This window comes from Pavona decussata, unplaced genomic scaffold (genome assembly GCF_977016875.1).
Source record: "Pavona decussata unplaced genomic scaffold, jaPavDecu1.1 SCAFFOLD_134, whole genome shotgun sequence".
Taxonomy (NCBI): domain Eukaryota; kingdom Metazoa; phylum Cnidaria; class Anthozoa; order Scleractinia; family Agariciidae; genus Pavona; species Pavona decussata.
Window position 1 is genome coordinate 2,159,084 of NW_028145547.1, and position 25,248 is coordinate 2,184,331.

At 37.9% G+C, this 25,248-nt stretch overlaps 1 protein-coding gene across 4 annotated transcripts; it reads left to right on the forward strand.

Annotated features, from left to right (window-relative positions):
• The first annotated feature begins 833 nt into the window (after window positions 1-833).
• On the forward strand, window positions 834-24,537 carry LOC146467675 (uncharacterized). Of its 4 annotated transcripts, none has more exons than XM_085125392.1 (23): window positions 834-1,127; window positions 4,192-4,264; window positions 5,064-5,168; window positions 6,071-6,218; window positions 6,824-6,926; window positions 7,644-7,761; window positions 9,426-9,538; window positions 10,170-10,260; window positions 10,835-11,116; window positions 12,098-12,316; window positions 12,709-12,753; window positions 13,426-13,536; window positions 13,980-14,003; window positions 14,863-15,309; window positions 16,812-16,829; window positions 16,979-17,431; window positions 18,097-18,120; window positions 18,870-19,043; window positions 19,823-20,050; window positions 20,514-20,662; window positions 20,982-21,040; window positions 21,852-22,021; window positions 23,154-24,537. In XM_085125392.1, the coding sequence occupies exons 2-23, from the start codon at window positions 4,207-4,209 to the stop codon at window positions 23,423-23,425; spliced, it is 3,411 nt and encodes a 1,136-aa protein (XP_084981518.1). In that variant the 5' UTR covers window positions 834-1,127; window positions 4,192-4,206; the 3' UTR covers window positions 23,426-24,537. The 4 variants fall into 4 exon arrangements, with proteins under 4 accessions (XP_084981518.1, XP_084981517.1, XP_084981520.1 ...); XM_085125391.1 differs by having other exon boundaries at window positions 834-1,095; XM_085125394.1 differs by lacking the exon at window positions 14,863-15,309 and having other exon boundaries at window positions 834-1,095.
• Window positions 24,538-25,248: the final 711 nt, after the last annotated feature.

Consider the following 25,248-nt stretch of genomic DNA (forward strand, 5'->3'; position numbering starts at 1 on the left):
GTCCTCATCCCAAACCAACCACAACCCAGTAACAGTAACCAAGGGCAATGTCCTTACTCCTGCACGCATAGCGGCAACTACTGCCCTCCGTACTGCTCCACTAGCTGCTGCAAGAAGCGGAGATTTAGGATTCACACGTATTAATCGCGTTTCACTGCTTCACCAATTTCGCTGATCTTGCCAATTTCCAATATTACGTTTATAATGCGGTGGATTTAATTTATCGAAATTTTATGATAAACGAATTATTTCTTCCTCTATTTTTGATTCCAATTGATATAATAATAGTAACAATTCAATAATTATTACAGTTTCTTCAAGGTATACGATCATTTAGTAGATCTTATTGTGATAATAAGAAATAATAATAATAATAATAATAATAATAATAATAATAATAATTAGTCGCCATTCCTATGAAGGAAGATGAGAAATTTGGATGTAGATGGAGTAAGGAAAGAAGGAAGGATAGATGAACGAAATAAAAAGAAGGAAACAAGAATACCAAATAAAATTAAAATTCGTCTATTTGTCATCCTAATTTTGTAGATAACTAAATATTTGGTTTAATTTCTCCTTTCCCCGAACCTCACCGGTTTTTGTTTCTTCACCTATAAAAGAACGTGACCCAACCGTTTATTAAAATGGATCTTTCATCGGCCATGCCATCGACCTATTACTCTCTCTATTACTTACTGTTTGTCACTAACCTGAGAAATATGCCTTTGTCAAGGGCAAAACCTGCAAAGCGAACGGGTGGCTTTGTCAGTTCTGGACAGATAAGGAGCACCGACAGATTGGCCACAAGAAATGAATTACCACTGAATGCATCTTTAATGCAATTCAAACCACCTTTTGTGATTTGCACACAGTTAAAAAGGCTCATGTCAGTCTCACAAAGATTCAAAGAATTTAAGTCGATTTTCTTGAAATAGCAACCATCCAGTATTTGTGAGAGTAGTGTCTCATTTCAGAAATTGTTTTGTTTTTCTACTCGAGTAGTTTGATAAAATATTGACTGCTTTTCACCTGTTACTATCTTCCCCGAGATATTTTCACAGCAAAAGGCGTCAGCCAGTACGGACGATTGACAAGGTAATACGACGAGGGAAATTCTTAAATCTTATGTAAGTAACGTAAATTTTAATAATGTGGATATTTGACTTAAGGTGCCTGTAATTTTGATTCCTCCAAAAGAATTTCTAGAGTTGTTGGAGTAAACGTAAACGTAAAATATTTAGAAAACTCGACGTCAAAATAAGCAAATGGCAAAGAACAGTGGGTACACGGGATCAGCTCGATGGAAGTGGCCTGCTGATTCTTATTCCAAATGAACCATAAAATAAATATTATGGTTGCATAGAAACATCAGCAAATGAATGACATTTTCGTATAGTGTAAGAAATACTTCAATTGTATAAAATGTCCAAAACATATCACAAGGAATGGAATATGTCACATCATCTTTGAAGTGTATTATTCACACGTTTTAAGAGATGTTTATCGTTTCCTGTAGATTTCGGGAATAAACAATGCAATAAACAGGTGAAAATGGTTAGTCTCAGCGTCAAACTCTTCAGTTTTAGTCAGGTGATCAAATCCTATGTGTTGCTATTGAGACTAAAACTACTCAAGGACGCCCAGCGGTCGATTTCGTCTCAACGTCTGTTCAAAAGGTCCCAAACGCCTCAGGCATTCGGATTTAAATGCAAAGAGAAAAGTTTCTTCGGTAAAATTTACCTGAATATTTTTAGTACACGACTGGAAAATTAATCTTAGTTTTATTCGGGGAGACAATTATATGTCGTCCAAAAGCGAAATACGGCTAGAAACAGCAAAGTATCCGAACAGGTCAAACAATAGAAGCTTACAGAAAGTCGCCATAACAATCACAGGGGAGAACATTTTTTAAAATGTATTTAAAGCGTTTCACTCACTTTTTATCGTTTGGTGCTCCTGGCTTGTCTTGTCTTGCAAAAGTTGAAATTTAATCACAGTTGACTATCCTATCTGTGTTACAACAACTAAGTTTTAAAAGCGTGGCCATCTTTTAGCTGGCCTGTTGATAAGAATCAGTTATGAACAAACAGGAAAATTTGCTTTTACTTTACTCAGCGATTTTAGAACAAACTGGATAATTTTGGTGGCCCCGATCTGTAAATAGAAGTGTCGGCTGCTTAAAGAAAACTTAAAGTAATCTTTATTTTCCGCTTCCTTAGAAAAAACCTACTGTAGTAATTTATTTATATTTTGAGGTGTAAAAGAAAAATAAACACCAAAAAAAATACCTCTGCCCTGATGGATGATCACCTGATCGCAAGCCAAGTCATATGTCTTTAAAGTAGTTGGCATGATTTCTATGTGAATGAAAATACACAATAAGCGTACTCACAGATTAAAGCACACTTCATCTGTTAAACATATTTTAATATCCATTTGACCATCGGCCTTCACAGAGAATGTATTAGCAAGCAAATAGCATATGTCAGTGTCATCGTATTAAATGTAACATTCTACTTGACACCACCACCACCACCACCACCACCATCACCACCATCATCATCATCATCATCATCATCATCATCATCATCATCATCATCATCATCATCATCATCATCATACTTTCTATCGAGATCCGATTTTCAACGAAAATATGGTTTGGCAGTGGACTTTCTAACTCTCTGCTATCCCTAATCTATGGGTAAAAATCAATTCTTAATTCAGAACCTCTCCAAAATAGTGGTGAACGCAACCTCACTTCCGCGAACGTCACGGCCACAATTGCACGCAAAATGTTTGTGCTGAAAATGCGTAGAAAGGAAACTAGCCGGAAAAAAACTCACAGTTATAGCTATTTATGAGTTACTCTTCTAGCTCACAATGGAAAACAAACATATGTTTTCAATATAAGGTGGTACATAACATTCTACCAACTAATAGCAAACTTTAGAGAATGAAGCTGGGAACATCTCTGAGCTGTGATCGTTGTAGCCACGCCCATGAAAATTTACTTCACCTTCTATATGAATGCCGACGTGAATGAATGAATGCCGAGTTTAATTTATTGTTAAATATGATTTTGTTCCATTTTTTTATTTTAACTATCATATTCCCTGCAGTTTCTTTTAGATATTTTTTAACTTATTGCAAAGCGCATTAGATCATATAGATATAATGAATTTTGCGCTATATAAGTATTAAATTTATTATTTTTTATTATTAAAATGCCCCAGTACTCAAATTTTTTGGCAAATGGTACTCAGTTGGTGGAACGAAAAGAGATCGGAAAATGTCATCTTAAAGGCTACAAATATTCTATACTGCTATAAGCCTGAATTAAGTATTTGTCTAGCTCTCAATAATATCACTTCTTTCTTTCGTGGTTAAACAAAGCCTCCACCAGTTTTGAAATCTTTAGCTTGTTACTTAATGAAAAGATCCTTTGTGAACGTACAATTGCTTTTAAAAATAACACACTGAGGAAGTCTAGAGCAAAATGAGCAACACTGTGCGCATGGGCTGCGATAAATATGTTCGTCTCGAGGGATGTGCCACTCCTAGTTTATTTTCCTTTTTCATTTTTATTTATGTCTTGCTTATTAGTTATAATTTATCCCTCTTGTATGTATACTAGCCCTGTTGAAAGACAATGTATAGGAAGGTTAAAATTCTTTGCATTTTAGTTGTGTAAGTATCCGTAGTGTAAGTCATGTAGCTGGCTGTATTGCATACAAATAATTCAATAAAAAAATCATCATCATTATCATCATATCAACATCTTCACTGATGATCATTAACATTATTATTATTATTATTATTATTATTATTATTATTATTATTATTAAATACTATCTTGCTACGGCCATTGCCTTTTATCACTCTATGGTGTTAGGGACGTGCTTTAAAGAAATAGGCAGTTCGTCACTGTCGCTTAATTCTTGAGACGTGTAAGCGAAACAGTAACTTCTGGGCCCTCACAAAGCCTTCATTCGAGAACGTCCCTTCCGGTCGACAGCGACGAGAGCTACAATGTACCCCGCCTGTAGACAGACTGGACAGACAAAACAACATCTTTGATTTGCACTCTTTAGACTACCAGGAAAAGTCAACAACAAAGTTTCAATTCTCATCCCTTTATAAGCTCAAAACAGCTGTATTTTAAAGGTCTCTACATTGTAATTTTTTACTAAGGTGGGAGGCTGGACTATGACGGTCACCTTTGTCGTTCAACTTTGCACGCTGTTGCTGTTAGGAGGTTTCCGGGGTAAGTCTTTTAAACATTTTTTTGTATATGATTTTGATTTAACGAAGTTTAAAGTTCTTAAGCCGTTAACTTGCCAGGCAAGTATTTAGACGCAGGGTTGGGGTTTGGGTTACGCGCACGTCAACAGTTTCCTCATTAGTTTACTAGTGCAGCAAGAAAATATCTTGGAACATAAATGGATATTCGAATCGAATTCGTTAGAGTTATGCCAAAGAAAAAAACAATGAAATTTTCTTTGCAAAATTAGTTAAAAACTTGGTCTACCCACCAACTGGCTTCTACTTCGCCCAGTCGTTAGGTGGAAAATTTCTCGTCAAAGGAAGAGAAAACCGAAAACGAAACTATGAAGCAAAGCAAGCAGTTGGGCTGCAATTTTTCGATGAAAACGCTTTCTATCCTGCTAAGGCCATTTTGCCACAATTTGCGGCTTTTGGTACGTAGATATAGCAGTAAATGATAATGATAATGAAAGTTGTCCAGTGCTCTACAAAAGTGTTAAGTGATAGGGTAGTAGAGTGGGGTTTTTTTTCGGTGCTTATTTGATCTAATTAATCAACAATAAAAACAACAAGCACATAAAAAGTGTCTAAGGGTTAGGGCAAGAGTCTAGTTTACACCATTGTTTGTTTTTTATGTTGTCATTGTGGACAAACACAACAGGGAACTAGTGGTTGAAAAGATTTGCAAAGGTTATAATTCGCAGAAAAGCTGTTCCTTGTACAAAACAAGCTGCAACTTATCTAAATATAAACATTTGATATCTCTCCATATTCGACACTTTATTTTTCTTCAATTTCAGCAAGACAATGTGCCGATGGATTCAAGGACAAAACGATCAGAGACCAAACGAGGTTTAAAAGGCTTTTCGGTTTTAAGCCAAAGCTTTTTGGTCCCAAGCCAAACGGTCAGTTCATGACTTGTACTTACAGTTGGAACTCATCTTGTTTTTCTCAGTCTAGTGTGACTTGACTTACTTGACCTATTTCCGTGAACCCAAGGGGGGAAATGGGTCGGAGTTGAATGTAGCTTATTGATTATCAGTTTGAACGATAATTTCGATACAACCCGGCTACATTTATCCTCTCATTAATTGGAAAAAGGTACGGCGTCTCTTAATTTTTGTGAACGACGGAGCAAAAAGGATTTGCCAAGCCTTATGATCAGTGTCGGGTTGTTCGAAAGCCGATTAACGCTAATCTAGGATTAAAAGTTAATTAAGGTTTTCATCTCGCTCTTTAAAATTGGTTTTAAAGCCTAATTTCAAGCTTAAAGGTAAAGAAAAGTCTAAGTTAAAACTGAGTGACGAAAGTCTTTTGGAAGAATCTTCACCGATTAGTAATTAAAGTTCACATTAATCCAGGATTAGCTTGATCGGGCTTCGAACAACTGGGCCCAGAGCTTGATGGTCAGTCGGAATCACACCGCAGCCAACACAATGACGTCATGTACACCTCTGAGTACGGGCAAAGAACAGTCATGCCCTTCTTACTTCTGCGCATACCTTCTGCGCATCTCATTACGAGCCTACTTATTTAAATGTATTTTTGTGCGATTTATGACTACGCGGGAATTAAGCTCGATTTAAAAAAAAGCCATACATTCAAGAGAGGCAACCTCTCCTAAACTCTTCTTGGTGCGTAAATACCCCAATTTTCTTTTTGAATTTCAACTGTCCTTTTTACTTAAACTTTGATCTTTGGTTATAGGCAATTATCCTCAGTTGGTTTCAGATGACTTATTATCCTCATTTTCTTACATGCGAGAGATTTTTTAAAAGGTTCGTTCACTTTTTTATTTCTTAACAAGGGCTCCGCTATATCGTTGAGGTTACTACGGGCAACCAAAAATTGGCAGGAACGGATGCAAATGTCTTCCTCGTTATTCAGGGATCCAAATCAACGTCAAGCCAACTTAAACTGAGCAACTTTCTGGAAAACAACTTTGAAAGAGGAAAGTACGTAAAGTAAAACTGAAATACTTACCTTAAAGGCGCTAGTCAGACTGTGAATCTCCTGAAATTAAACTGAAGAAATGATTAATGAACGGGGCCTTACTTCATTTTTGTCTTTAACCTTACCAAAAACAAGAAAAAAAAAACGACAACAACAAAAAGGAAACAGCTGAACCTATAAAAATGATTTATAATTAATAGAGAGTAGTTTTAATAATTAATAATTAATCTCTATTAATAATTAATAGAAAGTAGTTTTCCGTTGCGCATTATGAAACCAAAACCAAGGCAAACCGATTTGGAGTTACTATCTAGACATAGCTTCAGTGTTCTTGCGGCTATGAAGGGGGTGAAATCTCCCCTCCCTAGGGTCTCACCAGCTGGAAAGAACCGAGGACGCATCGAATCATTCACGACTGAAGACCGAGCAAAGTGAATGAACTGTCTGGGCGAGACACCTGTGCGCGGATTTCCGGCCGAGCACCTTTAAAATTAATTCGTTGCACGCTCAGATGTAGTGGCTATTATTAATATTTACCAAAACTTTCAATTAATTTATAGCAGGTAAACTAGATATATATATTTTTTGTTTTGTTTTTCTTTTTCAGAACAGACAGATTTAAAGTAACGTCACCCGATCTCGGCGAAATTCAGAAGGTGACAATCGGTCATGACAATGGCGGACTTTTACCGGAATGGAATCTTGACAATGTGAGAACTAATTTGAACTCAATATTACTGTTTATTAAAAACTAAATCATTGTATAATGCAATTCGAGGGATTTGATTGGCTTAGCAGCCATGGTATATGAGCCATTATACCATGGTTGAGAAATGGCGACCATTAAATTGTCTGCTGGTTGTTCTTGCGCAGCGAAATCAGTAAGATCTAGCAATTTTTCGTGATTGTTTTTAATAAAACAATTATTCCACTCGCGCTTGTTGGATATGAGATGATTATAGCCAACTCGGCGCTACGCGCCTCGTTGGCTATCTATCATCTCATATCCAATGCGCGCTCGTGGAATAATTGTTAAATATACTAAACGTCTTCTACTGCGCAGTAGGTACTTCATGATTAGAACTGTAATTGGTCGATTGGTGTTGTTGGCCGCAACTTAAATGGCCCTCGTGAGTAGACGAGATGACAACTTTCTTTATTGACTACGATCGGGATGCCGATGTTTCGGGTCTGTTGACAGCTTTGCGCTGATCTTCACCTGGTTGAACTATCCTCTTTTGAAGCACTTCGTTAACTGGGATTGATAGCCGAGATTTCTATTAATTTCTATGTCGCAGAAAAAAAAAAGAAACTGAGTTTATTCTTCTTATGTGTGACTTGTGTTATTGAATGAAAAACTGTTTGTCTTTTTCAAGAAATGAAAAAATGTCCATATTGTACATGTAATTAAAACGTTTTGATGGCAGATCCGAATTACCGCACCTGATGGAAAGAAGTACAATTTTCCTTGCAACTGCGAAATAAAGAAAGGCTCCCTAACCAAAGACCTGGTTTTGCCAGAACCGAGCGTAAGCCCAGCACAAGGTGAAAGCAATTAATAGAGTCATGGGCTAACAAAAGTTATTATATTTCTATTTATTAACATTTATTCGGTAAAGCGCATTTGATCATCTCGTCATAGACTGGGACAAATTCTGAAAAAGGCCGCCTGCTTTTATAAATTCTTGTCGGCAAACTCGAGGAAAAGTGGGTAAATACACTTTGTTTTAGTCAAAATTACATGCTGAACAAATCAAATCAAATCAAAGCAGTGTAGCTGCCGGAGTGTGGGGCTGCCATGCGCGGGAGTATGCAAATGTAGAAGTGAAGTGCTGCAGACAGCTGCTGCCAAAATGATGCTAGTGGTCTCGTTATTGGAAACCAAGAACGGTTAATGGTACAGTAGAGTAAAATGGAATAGTATCTTTATGTATTTTTAAGTATATGTTTGTTCAAATAGCTGATGCGAAATTCGATGATCCAAACACCAGTCAGATGACTAAAACTCACAATGGATTTTGCGTTAACTTCCACTGATTTATTCACTTGTTCTATTATCGTACACTAGAAGAAGATAATTACGGTTTTCAATTCCTTTTCCTAGTTTCGAGGCCTCGTGTGCACTTAATTACGATATAGCCTCTAGCCTCGTTTTCAAGAGTCACGCGACCAGAAGACCACGTGATCTGCATGTTGAAAACACAAAATCTTTCTAAAAATGTATGTATCCTCTGCTGATTTTGGTGAAACTTTAACTCTTTTAATGCGTTTTGTAAGGATATACAACATGTAGCTTCGCATTCATGTCTTAATTGGGTATGCTAATGAAATGACTGATTTGAAGGTCAAAATGGCCAAATCCAGCTTGTTAAACAAAATTTTCGTGTTCAGCGCATACTTTTTACCTAGAAAAGTGTGTTTCCCAACTTTTCCTTGAATTTGCCGACAGAAGTTCACTTTTGCGAAAGTCCCAGTCTATCATAAACAATTGCGGGCTAGAAATTTATCCTTTAAAAACTAGATACATCTGCTTAAGTAATTACACACTTACTGGTTTTTACAAATAATAACACAGAATGCAGGGCGTGATCCAGAAAGTCTCTTAGAAGAAAGTTTTAACTTTATTGCATGCATACACTAATTAGTAAAGAGTAATTCTGCCTTCTGTTTACAAAGGTTAAAGTGACTCCATAATCCTGAAATATCTTTCTATTCAACTTTATTTCACATAGCTAAATGAACCCTACCTACTCCGGGCTTTGTTCATTTTTTGATCTTTTGTTCCGGGGGTATTAGTGTTGGCGGATTTAACACCTCCCTCTCAACAACTCTGAGAGTATTAGAGCTGTGTGAATAATACTCAAACGATGGATCCTACTCCCAAGGGGTTTCCTTTGAAGCCCGCATTGGATCAGCCATCTTGGATTTCTGGATTTCCCAAAAATTAAGACCCCCCCCCCCCCCCCCCCCGAAATTGATCAAAAAGAAAAACTTTAAAATGATCTAATAACATGAAAAATACCAAAATAAAAACAGGAATATTTTGTCATGTTACAGACAATCTGAAATATCTCAGACCATCAAACCCTTTCACCAAGTGAACATATCTATACGTTATAACAAATATACACAACAGAGACTTCAACTGATAAACAAGGACAGTTAAAGTCTTAAATGTTTACAAGTATTTCTTTTTACTTTTTTTTAAGCTGTAAGTGGCTGTAGTGGCGTATTTGCTGATGCATCTCATTGCTGGCCTTTTGAGAAAGAAACATCTAACGAATCGCCTGATTTGAAAGGAGGTTACCCAGCAAAGCTGAAGGTTAGCCAAAGTTTTATTGCATAATCACAACTTACAATTAAGCCCCTGAAGTCAATGTCAGTACCACCACTTTAAGGGGTCACGCTTTTGTGGTTAATCTGGAGACCATAACTCAGAAAACCGCCTTAAGATCTTCCTGAAGGTTTTTAGGTAATATTTGCGAACCAGACTTCCATGGAAGGCCTGGTAAACCAGACTAACCTGGTGTGCCCAAGCCATGATTTTAAGGCTTTAAGGTAAATCTCAGCCAAAATTCCCAAAAACATTGTGGTACAACCTACCTTAACGCTAACTTTGTTTTAATGTTTTCCACATTCTAGCAGGCCTTTACCATTTTACCATGCAAGGCTAAGGACTGAGGAGGGATTTAAATGCAGCATTCTACTTCCAGTACAGTCAAATTCCGTTATTAGGGACACCGTTGGGACCAGAAAAAGTATCCATACTACAGAGTGTCCTTATTAAGCGGGTTAATTTTAAGGAAATATATGGAGCGGGACCAAGAAAACTGTCCGTAATAACGAGTGTCTGTATTAAACGGATTTCCGTAAAGCGGGGTTTCACTGTATTCAAAATACTGCAGAGCAATTTACAAAAATACTAAATTAATATTTGTTTTTTTTTTTTTCAGGACGGGGCTAGAATTGCTGATTCCGTAACGAGAGGAAAGGTGGCGTCCACTCTAGAGAAGGGCAGTTGGATTGACATGGGAAATTTCAAAGGTACAACTGAGCAACCTTATTCGTGTCCAATTCACAAACTATACATGACAAAAAAGTGTTTGCTTTTCGAAGGTAGTAGAAGTAATATATCAAACACGAGAAAGCGTGTTTCATCAGATATCCAAACACTGAGAAGTAAGTTGAAAAAACGAGGCGCAGCCGAGTTTTTTGAAACGACTTCGAGGTGTTTGGATATCTGATGAAGTGCACTTTTGAGTGCTTGATATGGCTTCTCAAATTATCAATAATTCTTGGAGAAATTCAAGGCTAAAGTTGGCAAAATTTTATGGCAATTAGGAACGCATCTCTAAACCACGGTCACAGTAGTGATTTTCTTTGTTTCATCCGATGAATTATTAATAAGTTTGAGAAGCTACAATATAGGGCCATCCACTAGCGTCATGAGATTTCGCATTGAAACGCGAACAGCAATTCCGGCGCAATTTATAGTTGTACTGGTAGCACCCCACAAATCTGTTTTTTTTCCCATTCACATGTCTGCCGCCTTTGATGGTTATTAATCATGTTCTTGCATCTCTTCCAACGTAGTTGCTCTTTTCTGTTCTTTCTAAAGGAAAGTGTATCAATGACCCAAGTTTATGTGTTAACGGTATTACCATGATGTTTTGGGCAAGAATTGATGTTTCGGACATCGCGAGCTTGGACCTATCAGTGCCTAAATTCGTGTTCTCCAGTGGAGGATCCGATGTCAGATCTCAAGGATTCTCCTTCTTCATTCAGAATCAGAAGTATGTGCTTCAAGTGGTGTCTAATGCACAAAAATGGAGCGTTTCAATTTCATATTCAAAAATACCTTTCAATGCCTGGTTTTCACTTGCTTTTACCTGGAATAAAGGTGAGTACTAGCATATGTTTTATAGGGAATATTTGTTTACAAATAGGATTTTTATGTCTTCAATCCGATCTGTTGTTTGTCTTTTTATTCAGTATTGAAGTTTCTTTAGGAATTTTGTTGTATTGTGTGACATAATGTCACGATACCAGGGTCACGGGCTAGGGCCATGACAATCTATATTGTACCACCCTCTAGCTTTCATGACCTTTGCACCAAGACACGCACCACGTTCGTTCAGTGGATTACTTCTGAGCGAATTCAGCCGCCTTTTATTTTTCCCACCCGCCCTGTGGCCCTGTCCTCTTTTGCTAGTCCTGTGTTTTGGTTGCCCTCACCTTTAATGGGCAAAATCATTAATAGTTAATTCAGGACAGTAGTAGTCCTTTCGCTGATCTTGTAATGAGGTGGCTATGGGCCTTTGTTCATAGCCATACATTAGTTAATTTATATAAAAAATAAAAGGGGCTATGAGACTTTTGCTCATAGCCATTTTCACCAAATCATGGTTTGTTTGTTATCCTTTTCCCAGCAAACTGAGCCCGGGACATGCAGCACACAGCAATAATATTTATGTTAGAAGGGGTGAAGACATAAATATATATTTGGTGAAATTGTAGTCTATATTCAAAAGAACAATAAAGATGCCAACCGACAGGACAGTGACATTCGAACTCAATGAGAATGAGACTTAAAATTGCTACCGCCTTATGTTATTTCTTCTGAAATTGAAAGGATTAACTCATGATACGATGTTTAGAGTGTCTATTTGATTGTTTCATGTTCCATGTCAAATCGGGCAGTTGGCTGGGTATTTTATCAGTTGCTACTTTTATTCCTCTAGCAATCTTGCACATTATAAGATTGGATCAAACGGAGAATTGCTCCTGACATTCGCATACTGTAATGCCAAGAAGAGTCTACTTAAACACTGAAACTCTTTTAGAAGATTCCTAAAGTACGATTAATTATCGTATTTTTCAGCAAGAGGACTAACACATTATATCAATGGAAAAGCGGACAGTCAATCAGTGCTAGGACCATCGACCATTGCTCCGCATGCCAATGAATTCAACGACCTCAGGATAAGTAAACCCAACACCAATAATAAGATTGAGGAGATGGCGCCAATTAAGTTTGACCAGTTTGTTACATGGGGTAGAATATTGCCACCAGACAAGATCACCCAGGCCTTTAACGAGGGTAGGTTTAAATTTGAACAAAAACAAGCCTTCCTGCCAACAGTGTTTTAGAAAGATAAGTAACAAGGCATAGTCACTCCTGACTTTTGTATCCCTTTATGCATTATGCATGCATGTTCTGAGCTGTGTTCTTCGTGGCCGCCTAAAATACATAGTTCCCTTGTAGCTTTGCCATAAGACTCCGCATCAAAGTTAAAAAGGTGCTCCCTCTTTCTTCTCCTGTTCCTTGCCCCCTGACTCTTGTCTTGTAGATTCAAACAATTTCTCCCAGGCTATGACTCCACTACTAAACCTTAGCACCCTGTTTCCTTACACTAGGTTGTAAAATAAAAAGTAATCAACGAGTTACAGATACGATAAAAGTTTGACCATTACATTTTCATTGGTTGACAGGCGGTGGAATTCCATCACAGAACAAAGGTGTGTTGAATTTGCAAGGTGAGTCAAACGTGAGTCGCCTTTTAAAGTTGGGTGTATAGACCACCTTAGCCATGCCCAGAGATCTTGGTCAAGCCACTCAGATGTCTTCCTATCGTACCACGTCGCTAACAACATATTGGTAAATGTATACATCTTTAATGCAGATGTTAGACCGTTCAGAGATGTGATCGTATGTTTCGATCGAACTGCCGCCATCTTGGTTTGTAATGGCGAGAACAACCTGGGAAAAGCGCCAAAACTACCGAGGGGGGGCCTCTCTTCAGTTTGTATAGAAAATTGGTACAGATCTAGACAACGTAAAGTTCTGTCCTGTTCCCCTTGTCAGCGACCGTATCCCGCGCTCACGTCCAATGCGTCGAGTTTCATTCGCAGCAGAAAGCCATGCTGTTCCTGGCTGCGCGCGGCAGACTATCCTATACTTGCCTCGCGAGTTTTACTTGCTTCTTGATCACATTAAATTATAAATAGCAATTTGTAAATGCAGTGTAAATGTGGTTATTTTATCGTTCGCAGTAAACGTGATCCTAAATTTCCCTCAGCCCAGCCGTAATTATCGGGCTTAACCACCGACTCTTTTGGTACAACAAATACATACAAGTCGTATACGATTTCATGATGAGGGAAAATGGAGGACATTTTTTCCTAACATCATGACGTTATACTTTTCAGCCTGCCAGCCTAACCCATGCCTTAATGGTGGAACATGTAAAATCGACAATGACGATCCTAAAGGTTACCGTTGTGTCTGTGGCCCAAACTACGCAGGAATCAAATGTGAAAGTAAGAACAATTGCAACAGGAAACACAAAAATCACCTGGCAAAAGTTGCATAACATTTTAGTCAATCTACGATAATGAACTTAAAGTACCAACCTAGTCGAATGTCTGCTCGTTGAAAGCACGAGTTGTCACATTGTCCATAGGTATATGATCTCACTGACAACATTAACCAATTCATCAAGTGTTCATTAGCTAACACTAAGACTCAAGTTCGCGCAAACCATGGAAAAATTCCTTGGAAACTCCCAGCAAAGGAATGGGTAAAAACTTAAAAGTTGCATACATATTGGTATCACCAACATGCCACGAACTGCTCAAGCTATACCTTGATACTTTCCTGCACTGATTTGCATATGAGCTTTCATAATATGCATAATAACAAAGTACAAGTATCGTATGAATGAATACTTAAGTGCATTTTCATTTTCTTTATTTATTTACAGTCCAAGAAGGAGAGGCTGCAATAGGTAACTAAACAAGCTTAAAAAACTCTTATGTCCCGTCACCTTTCCAGGTTGGAGGACTGGCTGAGAGGGCAAAATTCACGTTTCTTTAGTTTCCTCAATCTTTAGAAACTATCTTTGGAGCCCTTTTCAGTTTTATCCAGAACTATACATGCAAAACTCGTCTGTAGAAGTGGCTTCGATCTAGAAGTACAATGGATTTATTTATTTTTTAAGGGAAACACTGTCAAGTGTATTTCATCTCCGCTCCCAGTGCCAAATTATACTCGGACAGGATTCCTCTAACACAAAAATGATGGTACGGTGTTTTGTTCTCTTAGATATGTCACGGCTTCGTGTTATAATTCTCACTCTATCTTGGATAAGAAATTACAAAAAGAATTTGAACATTCCTGTGTTGTTTTGCAGGCCATTCGAGCATCAATGACAGCGAATATGAATGTTTCATCTTTTTTTTTTTGACCAACAGATTTTATTAACGCGGTGGTGTCTTTATTAATCCCTTAAAAGAATACAAATAGGTCCTCCTCGAGTACTATTATCAACCATTTCCTTTATATTTATTATTTATTTATTTATTTCGTCGTTTATATATTCCTTTTTCTTGTCCATTTACTGTCTATCCATTTATTTCATTCATACATAACTCTGTAAAATCAGACTCAGTGAAGCTTGAATGTTCATTGTTGCTTAACAAGTTCACAATTTAGTGAAATCGGAGTGTTCCAATAACTTTTGTTTCCAAACACATTTACGAGAGGAGCTAATAATCCAGGTCAGCCTACTTCCCACCCAACCAACCAAAAAAAAAAAATTTTACTTGACTCTCCGTTTTGACCAGAAACATAACCTTTTACTTAAGTTTCACCATCATCGGCACCGGCACCAGCACCGGCACCGGCACTGGCACCGGCACCGGCACCGGCACTGGCATCAACTCCAGCACCTACCACCGCTGCAGCCACGACTTCACTCCTACCAGCATCCACCATGGCACCCACCACTTTCCCGAAGAAGACTACTGGAGCTCCCACCACAGGAGCCACCACAGGAGCCACCACAGGAGCCACCACTGCACCACCTTCCACCGGAACACCCAGTTCTGCTGCAACTGTAGTATCTTCTACTGCAGCACCTACTACTGAAGGACCCACCACTGTAGCATCTACTACTGGAGGCCCCACCATCGCGACCACCAGCACAGCAACAGCTACCACTGCCGGAGGCAGCACAAGCGGGCCTACATCGGGAGGCGCCACCACTGGGACGGCTACTCCAAGTTCCTCTCCCACGGCTACCTTAAAACCAGGTAACCCAGCTATCCAGACTTGCACATCAAGGTATATTTTGTAATTTTACTCCTTCGCGTCATAGGGTAGATACTTAATAAAAATTTTGGACAAATGGAAGGATGGATAAAAAAGATGGATGCATGGTACATGCAAAGATACGTGGATGCATGGATAGAATTGATGGATGTCGGCGGATAATGTTACATGCTGTGGATGCTTGGGTAGATGATTGATTGTTACATTTTTCGACGATCTTGAAAATAATAATAATAATAATAATCAATTTATATAGCGCTTTTTATATAATATTCAAAAGCGCTAACAATATAAAAACGAAAAATTTAGTCAAAATTAATAAAATATAAAATTTAAGAATAATCAATCAAACAAAAAGTAAGAAATAAAATAAACAAAGTAAAGAATAATCAGATGTCATATGCTTTTTAAACAAAAATGTCTTCAAGTGTTTCTTGAAAGTATTTAAGTTCTTGGCAGTCCTAATTGCCAGAGGAAGCTTATTCCACTTGGATGGACCAACAAAAGCGAATGCTGAGCAACAAATAGTAGCTACCCCTGCTTGGTTTCGCTTGGAAAGCCTGCTTTACAACGTAAATTTCGAAGCGTAAACTTACCACGCCATCTGATCACCATCTCCGTGAAACATGGTTTTGTATGTGTTCTACTTCCATCAAGAGATTTGACCATTTTCATGGATATTGAAATCAACCCTGGACCCACCGGTATAACTGGATCTCCAAGCATCTCAAGCATCTCAGTAAGGAATATTAACCTTCTCTCTACAAGTGTTTTGGCCTCGTGTTTTCATACTCGTGTTTCTTACTCGAGGAGCGAACTCTTTAATCTACGACCTGCCTACAAACAATGTTTTTGTAAACCTATCTTAAATGATCTCAAGAACGCTGGCCTGTTCAAATATCGGGGTAAGAGAGCTGGACATTTACATAAAAAGCTGTTTCACGAAAGACGTAAAATTTCTGTAATCATTTCCTTTCGTTCTGCTACCCGAAGATCATTAAATATTCAAGTTCACACCTCTTCGAAGGCAAGAGACTTAACGAATATGATTAAACCGAAATATAAATAAATAAAACAATAAATAACAATAACAATAAAAAATAACATAATAACAATAACAATAACAATAACAATAAAAAATATTGTTGGCCAACGAATTGTATCACTATCTGAAGAAATCTCAAGCAAATAATTAAAGTCTATAAAAATCCATACACCTCATCTTTTTTTCTTTTTTAACGTTTTGTTTTTGGTTGTCAGTATTTTATCATTTTTGTTTTTGAGAAGGGTAAGTTTCGCATGTTTTTGTCGAAATTAATAGGATTATGGCAGCAACCAGAGGCTTGCAATAAAGGATAATCAGATCTAGAATCAATAGGCTCAAAATTTGTTTTCTTAAAGGTGTTATTTTATTGGAAGAATTTTTAACAAGCAATTCCTTTTTATAACATCTTGTGTTTTCCTTTCTATTTACACTCTGTAGGACCAGAGCCAGATATCAGTAAGTATCCGCGTTTTTTTTTCTTTAATATACTAAAAGCATTTAAAGGAGTGTGACATTTGAAAAACTCGCAACAGTGCGAGTTTCTTCCATTTACTGAGCAAAGAACGAACCTTACTAGGCAAGTGTAACATTTTTTTCTTTTTCAGAACAACTAGTTCGCGATTTGATCGCAGGAATAAACAAATTCCGACGATTGCACCAATCTTCAGATGTGACACCCTCTGAAAAACTAAACAACATAGCCAGCCAATGGGCACAGAAGATTGCTACTGAAGGAATAGAAAAGATAGACCCAAATTCCACGTACGGACAACTGGTTTGTAGCCACAACTCTGGAGGCAACATTGCCAAAGCTTGCACAGTCAAGTGGTACGGTGCAGTCAAGTTCTTTGACTGGGCTGATCCCAAATTGACAATAAAGGCGTCGCCATTTTCGCAGATGGTTTGGAAGAACAACTCTGCAGTGGGCGTTGGAATCGCTAAAGAAGGTGGTGGAATGAAAAGGCAGAATGTTGGTGGCAAGGATTATATTGTGGTGTTATTTGATCCTGGTCAGAGCGATGAGGGGAATATCAAGGCCAACGTTCTCCCAGCAACAGGTCAGTTGTATTTTCGGTTTTTAAAAAATTGGATTGGTGATTTAAAGATTCCAAATTCATTTCCACAATCATTGGCTGCAATGAGGTGTAAAGGTAAACATCACGAGCTCGAGTGGGTTACTGACTTTTAAGAGAAAACTGATTCAGAACGCGATTATGTCGTGGAAAGCAAAGTTGAGGTAAAAATTTAGCCTTCTAAAGTAAGATAATCATAGCCAGTCGTGTTAAGTAAACAGGCCAATCATAAGCGGTGATTTAATTAATATGCAATGAAAGAATCATCTATAAAGGTCAAGAGAAATAAACGCAATGTTAGACACCTTGACGAAGAATGGTTTGTTTCGGAACTGACTGGCCAAACTTAAGTGGCTTGGAATGTTAGGAATAGCAGGACTGAATCATTCACCAACGCTCTCTGACAAGTCATCAATATATTAATGATTGTGATATCGAGTTGCAATAAGCATGATAATGATGATGTCAAGTGATGATGACGATGGTGATAATGATGACGATGATGACGACGACGACGACGATGGTAAAGGTGTAGATCACTGTTGCTTTTTCGCAGGAATATTTAAGTCAACTCAGCGAATCACGAAAAGCAAGGCAAGAAAGATAAATTTCTGTCCTTATCTTATTGAAATGTTACCTTTGTTTTCTAGGAATCTCTGAGCCAGCTCTAGAGGGTAAGCATTTTTGCAATTTTACTGTATGATATGGGTCTTGGTGTGTGTGTGTGTTGTTTTTATCCGGATCAGAAAAGCAATGACGATTAACTCATAAAGAAAAGACAAAACGAATGTCTCATACAGCTCTTTTGACTAGCTTTGGCGCATGAAAGCTTCAAGCTAACGCGACAAAACTGCAAAGCAATATAGAATTTCAATGAATAAAGTTTTCAAAATCAGCATCTCTTCGCTTGCCGTATGAAAGAAACTCATATGAATGACTTCTTACAGCTTAAAAAAATTTCTACGTAATGATAAAAACACAAAAATATAATCGTGCCTGTATTTTATTGAATTGTTGCTCATTAAATAACAGGCCAAAAACGTTTTTGATGTCGACTGGATTGTTTCATTGGGTATCAAAATTCATCCACCTGACCCAAATGGAAGCCATTTATTGGCTGCTCAATTTATGAATTATTAATGAGTTGCGAACTAAGAGTCAGCGTTATTTAGCATCGAGTACTACTGAATTGAGATTCCTCAGATGGAATTGGAGTTTGGAAGAGTTTGTTTTTGAAGAGAGAGAAGAACCGACGTACCTGGAGAAAAACCTTTCGGAGCAAAGATGAGTACCAACAAAAAACTCAACCGACATACGTTTCAAGGATACTAGTAGCAGGCTAAGGCCATTCACTAAGGTTTAAGTGTGACATTGGCCACGTATCTTTTGTGATTTGTCTTGTCTGCTTTTTTTTTTCTTTAAGCCACGTGTCCTGAAGGTTACTCTAAGCTCCCACAGGGAAGTCGGTCTTGTTTCTCTGTCAAGAACACTCCACTGACCTGGGATGACGCACTTTATGGCTGTGCACTCGACAATGGAACACTAGCCTCGCTTCAATGCAGGGAGGAGGCGGATCTGGTGGTGAATTTGCTGACAAGTAAGAAACCATGAGTAAAGTGCAGAACATTGACGCAAAATTACAATCAATCCACGTCACTCATGACCAGTATTTCCGAGAATAAAATGAATATTCGAATTCCTCTTTGTAATGTCCGGCATTCGAATGGAAGGTTGAACATTTCTCTGGAACTCTTTCCAAAAGGGACGCAATGGCTGAAAAAAAAAGAAAAGAAAAGAAAAGATTCAATGTACTAGAGACATTTCTACGGGAACTTTGAAATCTCGTTGGCGATTCTCAAAACTGACATCAATTTTCGAAACTCCGTCAAAATTCCAAAAATACCGGTTACGCGTGACGAGGATTGACTGTAACAATAAAGTTGAAAGCTGAAGTTGAAGATATTCTCAGCATATACAATTGGATAGTCATGTATTAAGTGTTTGACCTCACGGTAAGGTAACATTTGAAAACTATTTCGCCAAAGTGATTTTTCAATAATTGTCTACAGTATCATAAGCCATCGCGGTTAAAGTGGACCTTCGAACAATTTTTGAATAGTCACAGATCTTGTACACCTTGGTACATTACTTATAGCTTTAAGGAGGAATTATAGTTGCTGGGCCTTGATACATTATTAGACGTCACTAAGTAGAGGGCTCAGCCATAAACTTAGTAAATTCAAAAGCTTTTAAATTTACAACGGAAAAGTTTGTATAGCTAATTTATGACATTGACATAATTAAAATATTACGTAGGGGAATTGTTTTTATAGCCTTATAAATGCATATGTTATAATAACATGTTCTTTGTTCAAGATTCCAATATATCCGAAGCGTGGATTGGTCTGCATGACCATTCAGTAGAGGGACGCTACATTTGGATAGATGGATCACTAATACCCTTCTCTGAGTGGTTAGAAGAAGAACCCAACGGCGGCATATCCGAGAATTGCATCGTGCAGGCGAAGGAAAATAACATGCCTGGATGGGCTGACAGGCACTGTTTTGAAACAAAAGCCTTTGTATGCGAAGTGCCTGTACCCGGTAAATTAAGTAGAGAAATTTTGATTGCTTGGGACATTGATTGCATAGTGGAATCCCATTGGTCAGGTCACCAAAGTTTCATAAAACTCATTCTTGGCATTATTGACAAAAGGGGTGCCAAATTCTAGGAGCGTTAGATAACTATGGGGAATGCCTGAGTAAGCATTTGTCGGGGTCAAAACAGAAACAAGTTGTAATAATGTCAAGGGTGCTGTAATTGTTATTTTTTGTTTCAATTGTTTAGTTGCTGTGTATATTTCTTTGGTTGGATTATAGTGACTGTGAGCCACAGGATCTCAACAAAGTGTATACAGCTTTAAATTGTCCTTTAATGATACTGTGATAGCATTGGTGTCGTTGGATTACCATGCCAACTATGCTGGGAAAAATGCAAAGACCACACCCAAAGAGTTGGGTAAATTGAACCCGCATATTATCTTATAAATATCATTGACTGTTGCAGGTTATACCACTTACAAGTTAACTTTTAATTTAACGGAGCCGCAATCTCAGTCCTACCAGAACAACTTCTACTCCCAGTCCTGGTACCCTGGAAGTTACTCTATGTGTACTCCTTACGTGCAAACAGGAAACGATCTTCTCAGAGAGACGGTAAGCCAGCATTTGCCTCAAATCATTAACTGGGCTAAATTAAAAAAAAAAAATCTCATGTCAACGAGCAAAAATGCAAAATCTGTACATAGTTCTACACTATGGTTCACTGACATTCACCTGGGATTAGTAAGAATAATTAAAGACTACGCCACATAGGAAGTTGGCTTATTTACTGTATATCAGCCGGGCATGTTACGTTTCAACTACTGATCATCTTAGTTACTTTTAACCAAATTTACTTTTGCGTTACATCAAGTTTGAGGTAATGTCTAATTATTAAAACCGTGGTGACTTGTTTTTTCCTCTTCCTTTTCAGATCACTCGTTATTTCCAAGCAAAGAACATTATTGTCCAGCCAATTGTGAATACAATAAGGTACGTTAGGGTGATTATATGACTACCTGACTGACAGGGTTAATGACTGACTGACTGATTGCATCGATTGCATTGTATTGGTTGACTGATCAGAAGAATTGACTGAATCACTGAACGACTGATTGATCGATCAATCGATCGACTGGTTGATTGATTAATTGGTTGGTTAGTTGATTGATCTTGACTGATTGATTGATTGATTGATTGATTGATTGATTGATTGATTGATTGATTGATTGATTGATTGATTGATTGATTGAGCGAGTGAGCGAGTGAGTGAGTGATTGATTGACTGACCGACCGACCGACCGACAAACCGACTGACAAGCTAAGTGTCCAGTTAATTGACATTAAACAGACCGGCCAGCCAGCTGCCTCTTTGGATCAGTTGATTATTCTGAACATGGGTGTATTGTTCGGTCAGTCACTTGTAAAGTTTTTATATTTGTAATGCAGTACTTTTCTGCATCTATATAACAAGTGCATCGTTGAAAGAAAGGGAATAATGAAATAAACCCAACCAGATTTATAAGGATCTAAAGGCTGAGTCAATCATTTTTCTGACTTTGAGTAAGTCCAAGTAGGGCTTCAGCACTTTGAATACTACACCCCGTACACCATGTACATGTACTTGAATAAACATGCTCTTCGTTTAGCGGGCCGGAGTAACTCATTTGTATAATTAGGTCGAAACGAAGACAGCTATAGAAAACATAACCTGGTACCAGCTTACTGACACAGGTTTGGCTTTACCTTTACAACGGTTGCTTGTTAAAGACTGAATGTTATATTTATTTTTCTATGGTTGCAGATGCCTGCCTAATGGATTATCCATTGTTGAAGTCTTATTGAGGCTGGGCCCAGAGGCCGGTTCAGATTCTATCAATTCTTTGCAAACCAGCATTAAACAAAATGACGGTGAGCTCGAACTTTCAAACGGAGCTTCAGCAAGACTTATTTCTGTTGAGATCGTACCTCCAGGTATGTGCAATGTTTACACTTAACAATAATGTCGAGGAGATCCCGAAAATTTAATTGTACTCGTCTAAATTTGGTTTTGGTGGTTTCCTTTCAGAACGTCCGCATAAAGAGGTTAATTTCTAAACACAGTAATTTTACCTAAGCTGGTACCTTAATTTAGTGGATTGAATTCATGGGCAGTTGTCTACGCTAGCTTGCAATAACCATTGCCGTGCAAGGTTAAAGCCTTAGGAACCTAACTTCCGAATATGGAGACATGGCACATATTTTTAAAATACATTTTGTAGAAATTATGTGCAAAAATGACTGTTGTAAATAATCTATTCACCCATACTAACTACTATTAAGCAGCGATAGCGACGTCAATACGGCTAGGCCGAGGTTTGAGATTTTCCCGTAATGACCGAACGGTCGAGGTTATTAAGTTGTTTATTATATGGCTTTCTTTATAAGAAAAGAAAAAGCATTTCAATTCAAGCCTAAACCTAATTTGTATAATCCGTAATCGGCCCGTGGGCATTACGGGTGCGTAATGCCCTGCTCTGGCTCTGATCTCGCTCTTAGCCAATCAGAGCATGGGTTATATCGGCCACTAGCCTTAGCCGTATGACAATTTTTTTTGTAAACGCACTTACATAAATTCTTTTTTATTATTATTATTTTTTTATTTTTCTATCTTTTTTTCACTTACATAAATTCTGGATTCTGCGTGCAATCCAGCAGAAAATCTGATCGCACACATCAGCATTAAAAGAAAAGTATCCTTTGTGGAAATTATATGCTTGACAAGGTTGCTCAAAGAAGTAAACCAACTGATGACTCTGAATAACGTCATGTGTGAACTGTAACGTAAACTACTTGATTGTATTGAACAATCCACAAGGTAATTATATCTTAGAGTGGCACAAGGAATAAGATTGGCGACGTTTTCTGAAATCGCGAAAAAAGAAAAAACTAAGGAGAGTATACTGAAAATATCATTGCGTATACTCAAACTTATTTTATCTTGCTTGGGTTTAATTATTGTTTTGGATTCTAATTTACTACACAAGAACTACTTTTTTCCTCTATTCTACTGCTTGCTTTCCTTTTCACATTGAGACATTCCCCTCTTATACCATTTACCTTGTAGGTGTGTCACCCTGTCCAAGTCATTGTGCAAGTACAATGTGTCAACCTGGTTGCGATCAAAGCTGCTGTACACAATCGAGCCCTGTGCAATATCAGTCACCAATGGGCTACCAGCAGCCCTATGGCTACCAGCAACAACCTTCCTACACTGGCAGACGCCTGGCTCCTTTGCGATGTCCGATTGCTTGCTTTAATAATGCAAACTATTGCCCGCCATATTGTTCAGCCAGATGTTGCAAGAGGCGTTTACGAGTCAGAATACATAAGTTTTAATGGCAAGTGCCAGCCTTTTAGTAGTACATATCCGTGTTGTCCTTAAGGGGGCAATATCCAAATGATAATCCACTGTACCGAATAAAAGATGGCGACTTCTACATTTACTCATAATACTTAGCCTACCCTTGAGACGCTCAAAAAACGTACAGAAAAGTTCTAAAAACTTCAAACCTAGCATACGCAATTTCGTTAGTCGGGGGCAAATATGGCTTTCTACGAGGCTATTGGCTGTGTTAGATTCTCAAGGTATTTTGGCAAAATGCACAGCCGCCATCCACTGGACAAAGAACGTATCAGCTCTTTGGACATCCGGGTCCTACAATTTACCCTCAAACTATTTATTTTGTTTCATTCTGTAGACGTTCGTATAGTTCATTTGTATTTTTGGTAGCATTTGGCTACATAACATTGAAATTTGGTAACCTTAATGTCGATATTTTATCGGGACACTAACGCTAAAAGCTTAGTTTAAACCTTATGCAAAATGGCTGACATTTTAATATTCGTTTGTCTACATTCAAATTAGCCTTGCTAACCTCGTTCAAGGTAAAATATTCTTTTCATTTTTGAACTCAAGAACGAGGTTAACAAGGCTAATTTGAATACAAACAAAAGAATAATAAAATGTCAGCCATATTGCATAGGGTCTATAAAATCATTCATACCACAGAAGGGTTTATTTATTTATTGGAATTGAAATACTTTAGTCCTGGCCTCACTTGAAAAGTGAGGCTAAGAGCACTTTGAAATGCCTCCTCGGAGGCTTTGCTATGCACTATTCTTCGACTAAGAACAGCTGGCGTATTGATATATTTCAAATTAATGACGGACCACTTTCATGTTTGAAAGTTTGAACATAACAGCTTTAGGTAAAAGTATTTATTACATTACACGATTAAGTGATGGTTTCAAGAAAACCGTCCCAGCAGGCGAAGCAATATAAGCCGCTATTGCATAGCTTTCAATCAGCGAGAAAGTTTCCTCGATGTTTTAAATGCTTCGCAAATGTGCTAATATATGTGTTAATAAATGTCTTTACAGAAGTCTATTTTCCCTGACAACTGGTGTACTCGTATGTCAAATTGGAAAAAATAAAAGACTTGAAAGTAGCGTTGCTGCTAAGTCTCTTGGAGTATTCAGAATGGTGTGTATTTATCACTGAGTGCGTGTTGATCATATGATACGGCGTATGGTATTTCTTGTATAACGGTTGTTTATAATGTTCGGATAACTCGCACAAAGAAAGAACTCCATCAGAAAAAATACAAATCACATAAAAGTGAAAATTAAATTCAGTAAATGTGATTTGCCTTCAATCCTTTATAGTTCAGGTGCTTTCTTAAAATTCGTAATCGCGGTCGACAATGGGAGAACGCAAGCCTAATTTTGTGTTTGGGTTTGGCTGCCTGTACAAATGCGTGCGGAACAAATCGAGGTTGGCGGCTTTTTTTTTCTCTGTCGCGCAAATTTACCTCGTTTTGATGCAAGAATCTGGCCTAATTTTCATGTGAAGACATGCGGTTTATCAAATTGGCATGTCGACCGCACTTTTTAGTCTGTGATTACTATTACTAGTATATAAAGGCTACCGCACACTAGCCGATTTTTTTTCGTACAACGGTAGACTTCGTTGTCGGGGTCAAATCGGGTTAAATTTTTTCGGGCCATCAGCTTGCCGCACACCAGCCGATTTTTTGTCGCAACTAACTGCGTTGAGGCTTGGGGCCGAGTCATCCAAAATCAAGATGGCGCCTATTCCACTGACGCGGCGAAAATTGAAACTTGCTTTGTTTACCTTGAATTTTCTACGGAGGATAAAG

Bases quoted from the DNA above. Each gene is read 5' to 3' on its own strand.
- LOC146467675 (XM_085125392.1), top strand. From the start codon at position 4,207: ATGACGGTCACCTTTGTCGTTCAACTTTGCACGCTGTTGCTGTTAGGA. The intron at 12,754-13,425 runs GTGAGTCAAACG...TATACTTTTCAG, and splicing joins AGGTGTGTTGAATTTGCAAG to CCTGCCAGCCTAACCCATGC. The intron at 17,432-18,096 runs GTCAGTTGTATT...TTTGTTTTCTAG, and splicing joins CAACGTTCTCCCAGCAACAG to GAATCTCTGAGCCAGCTCTA.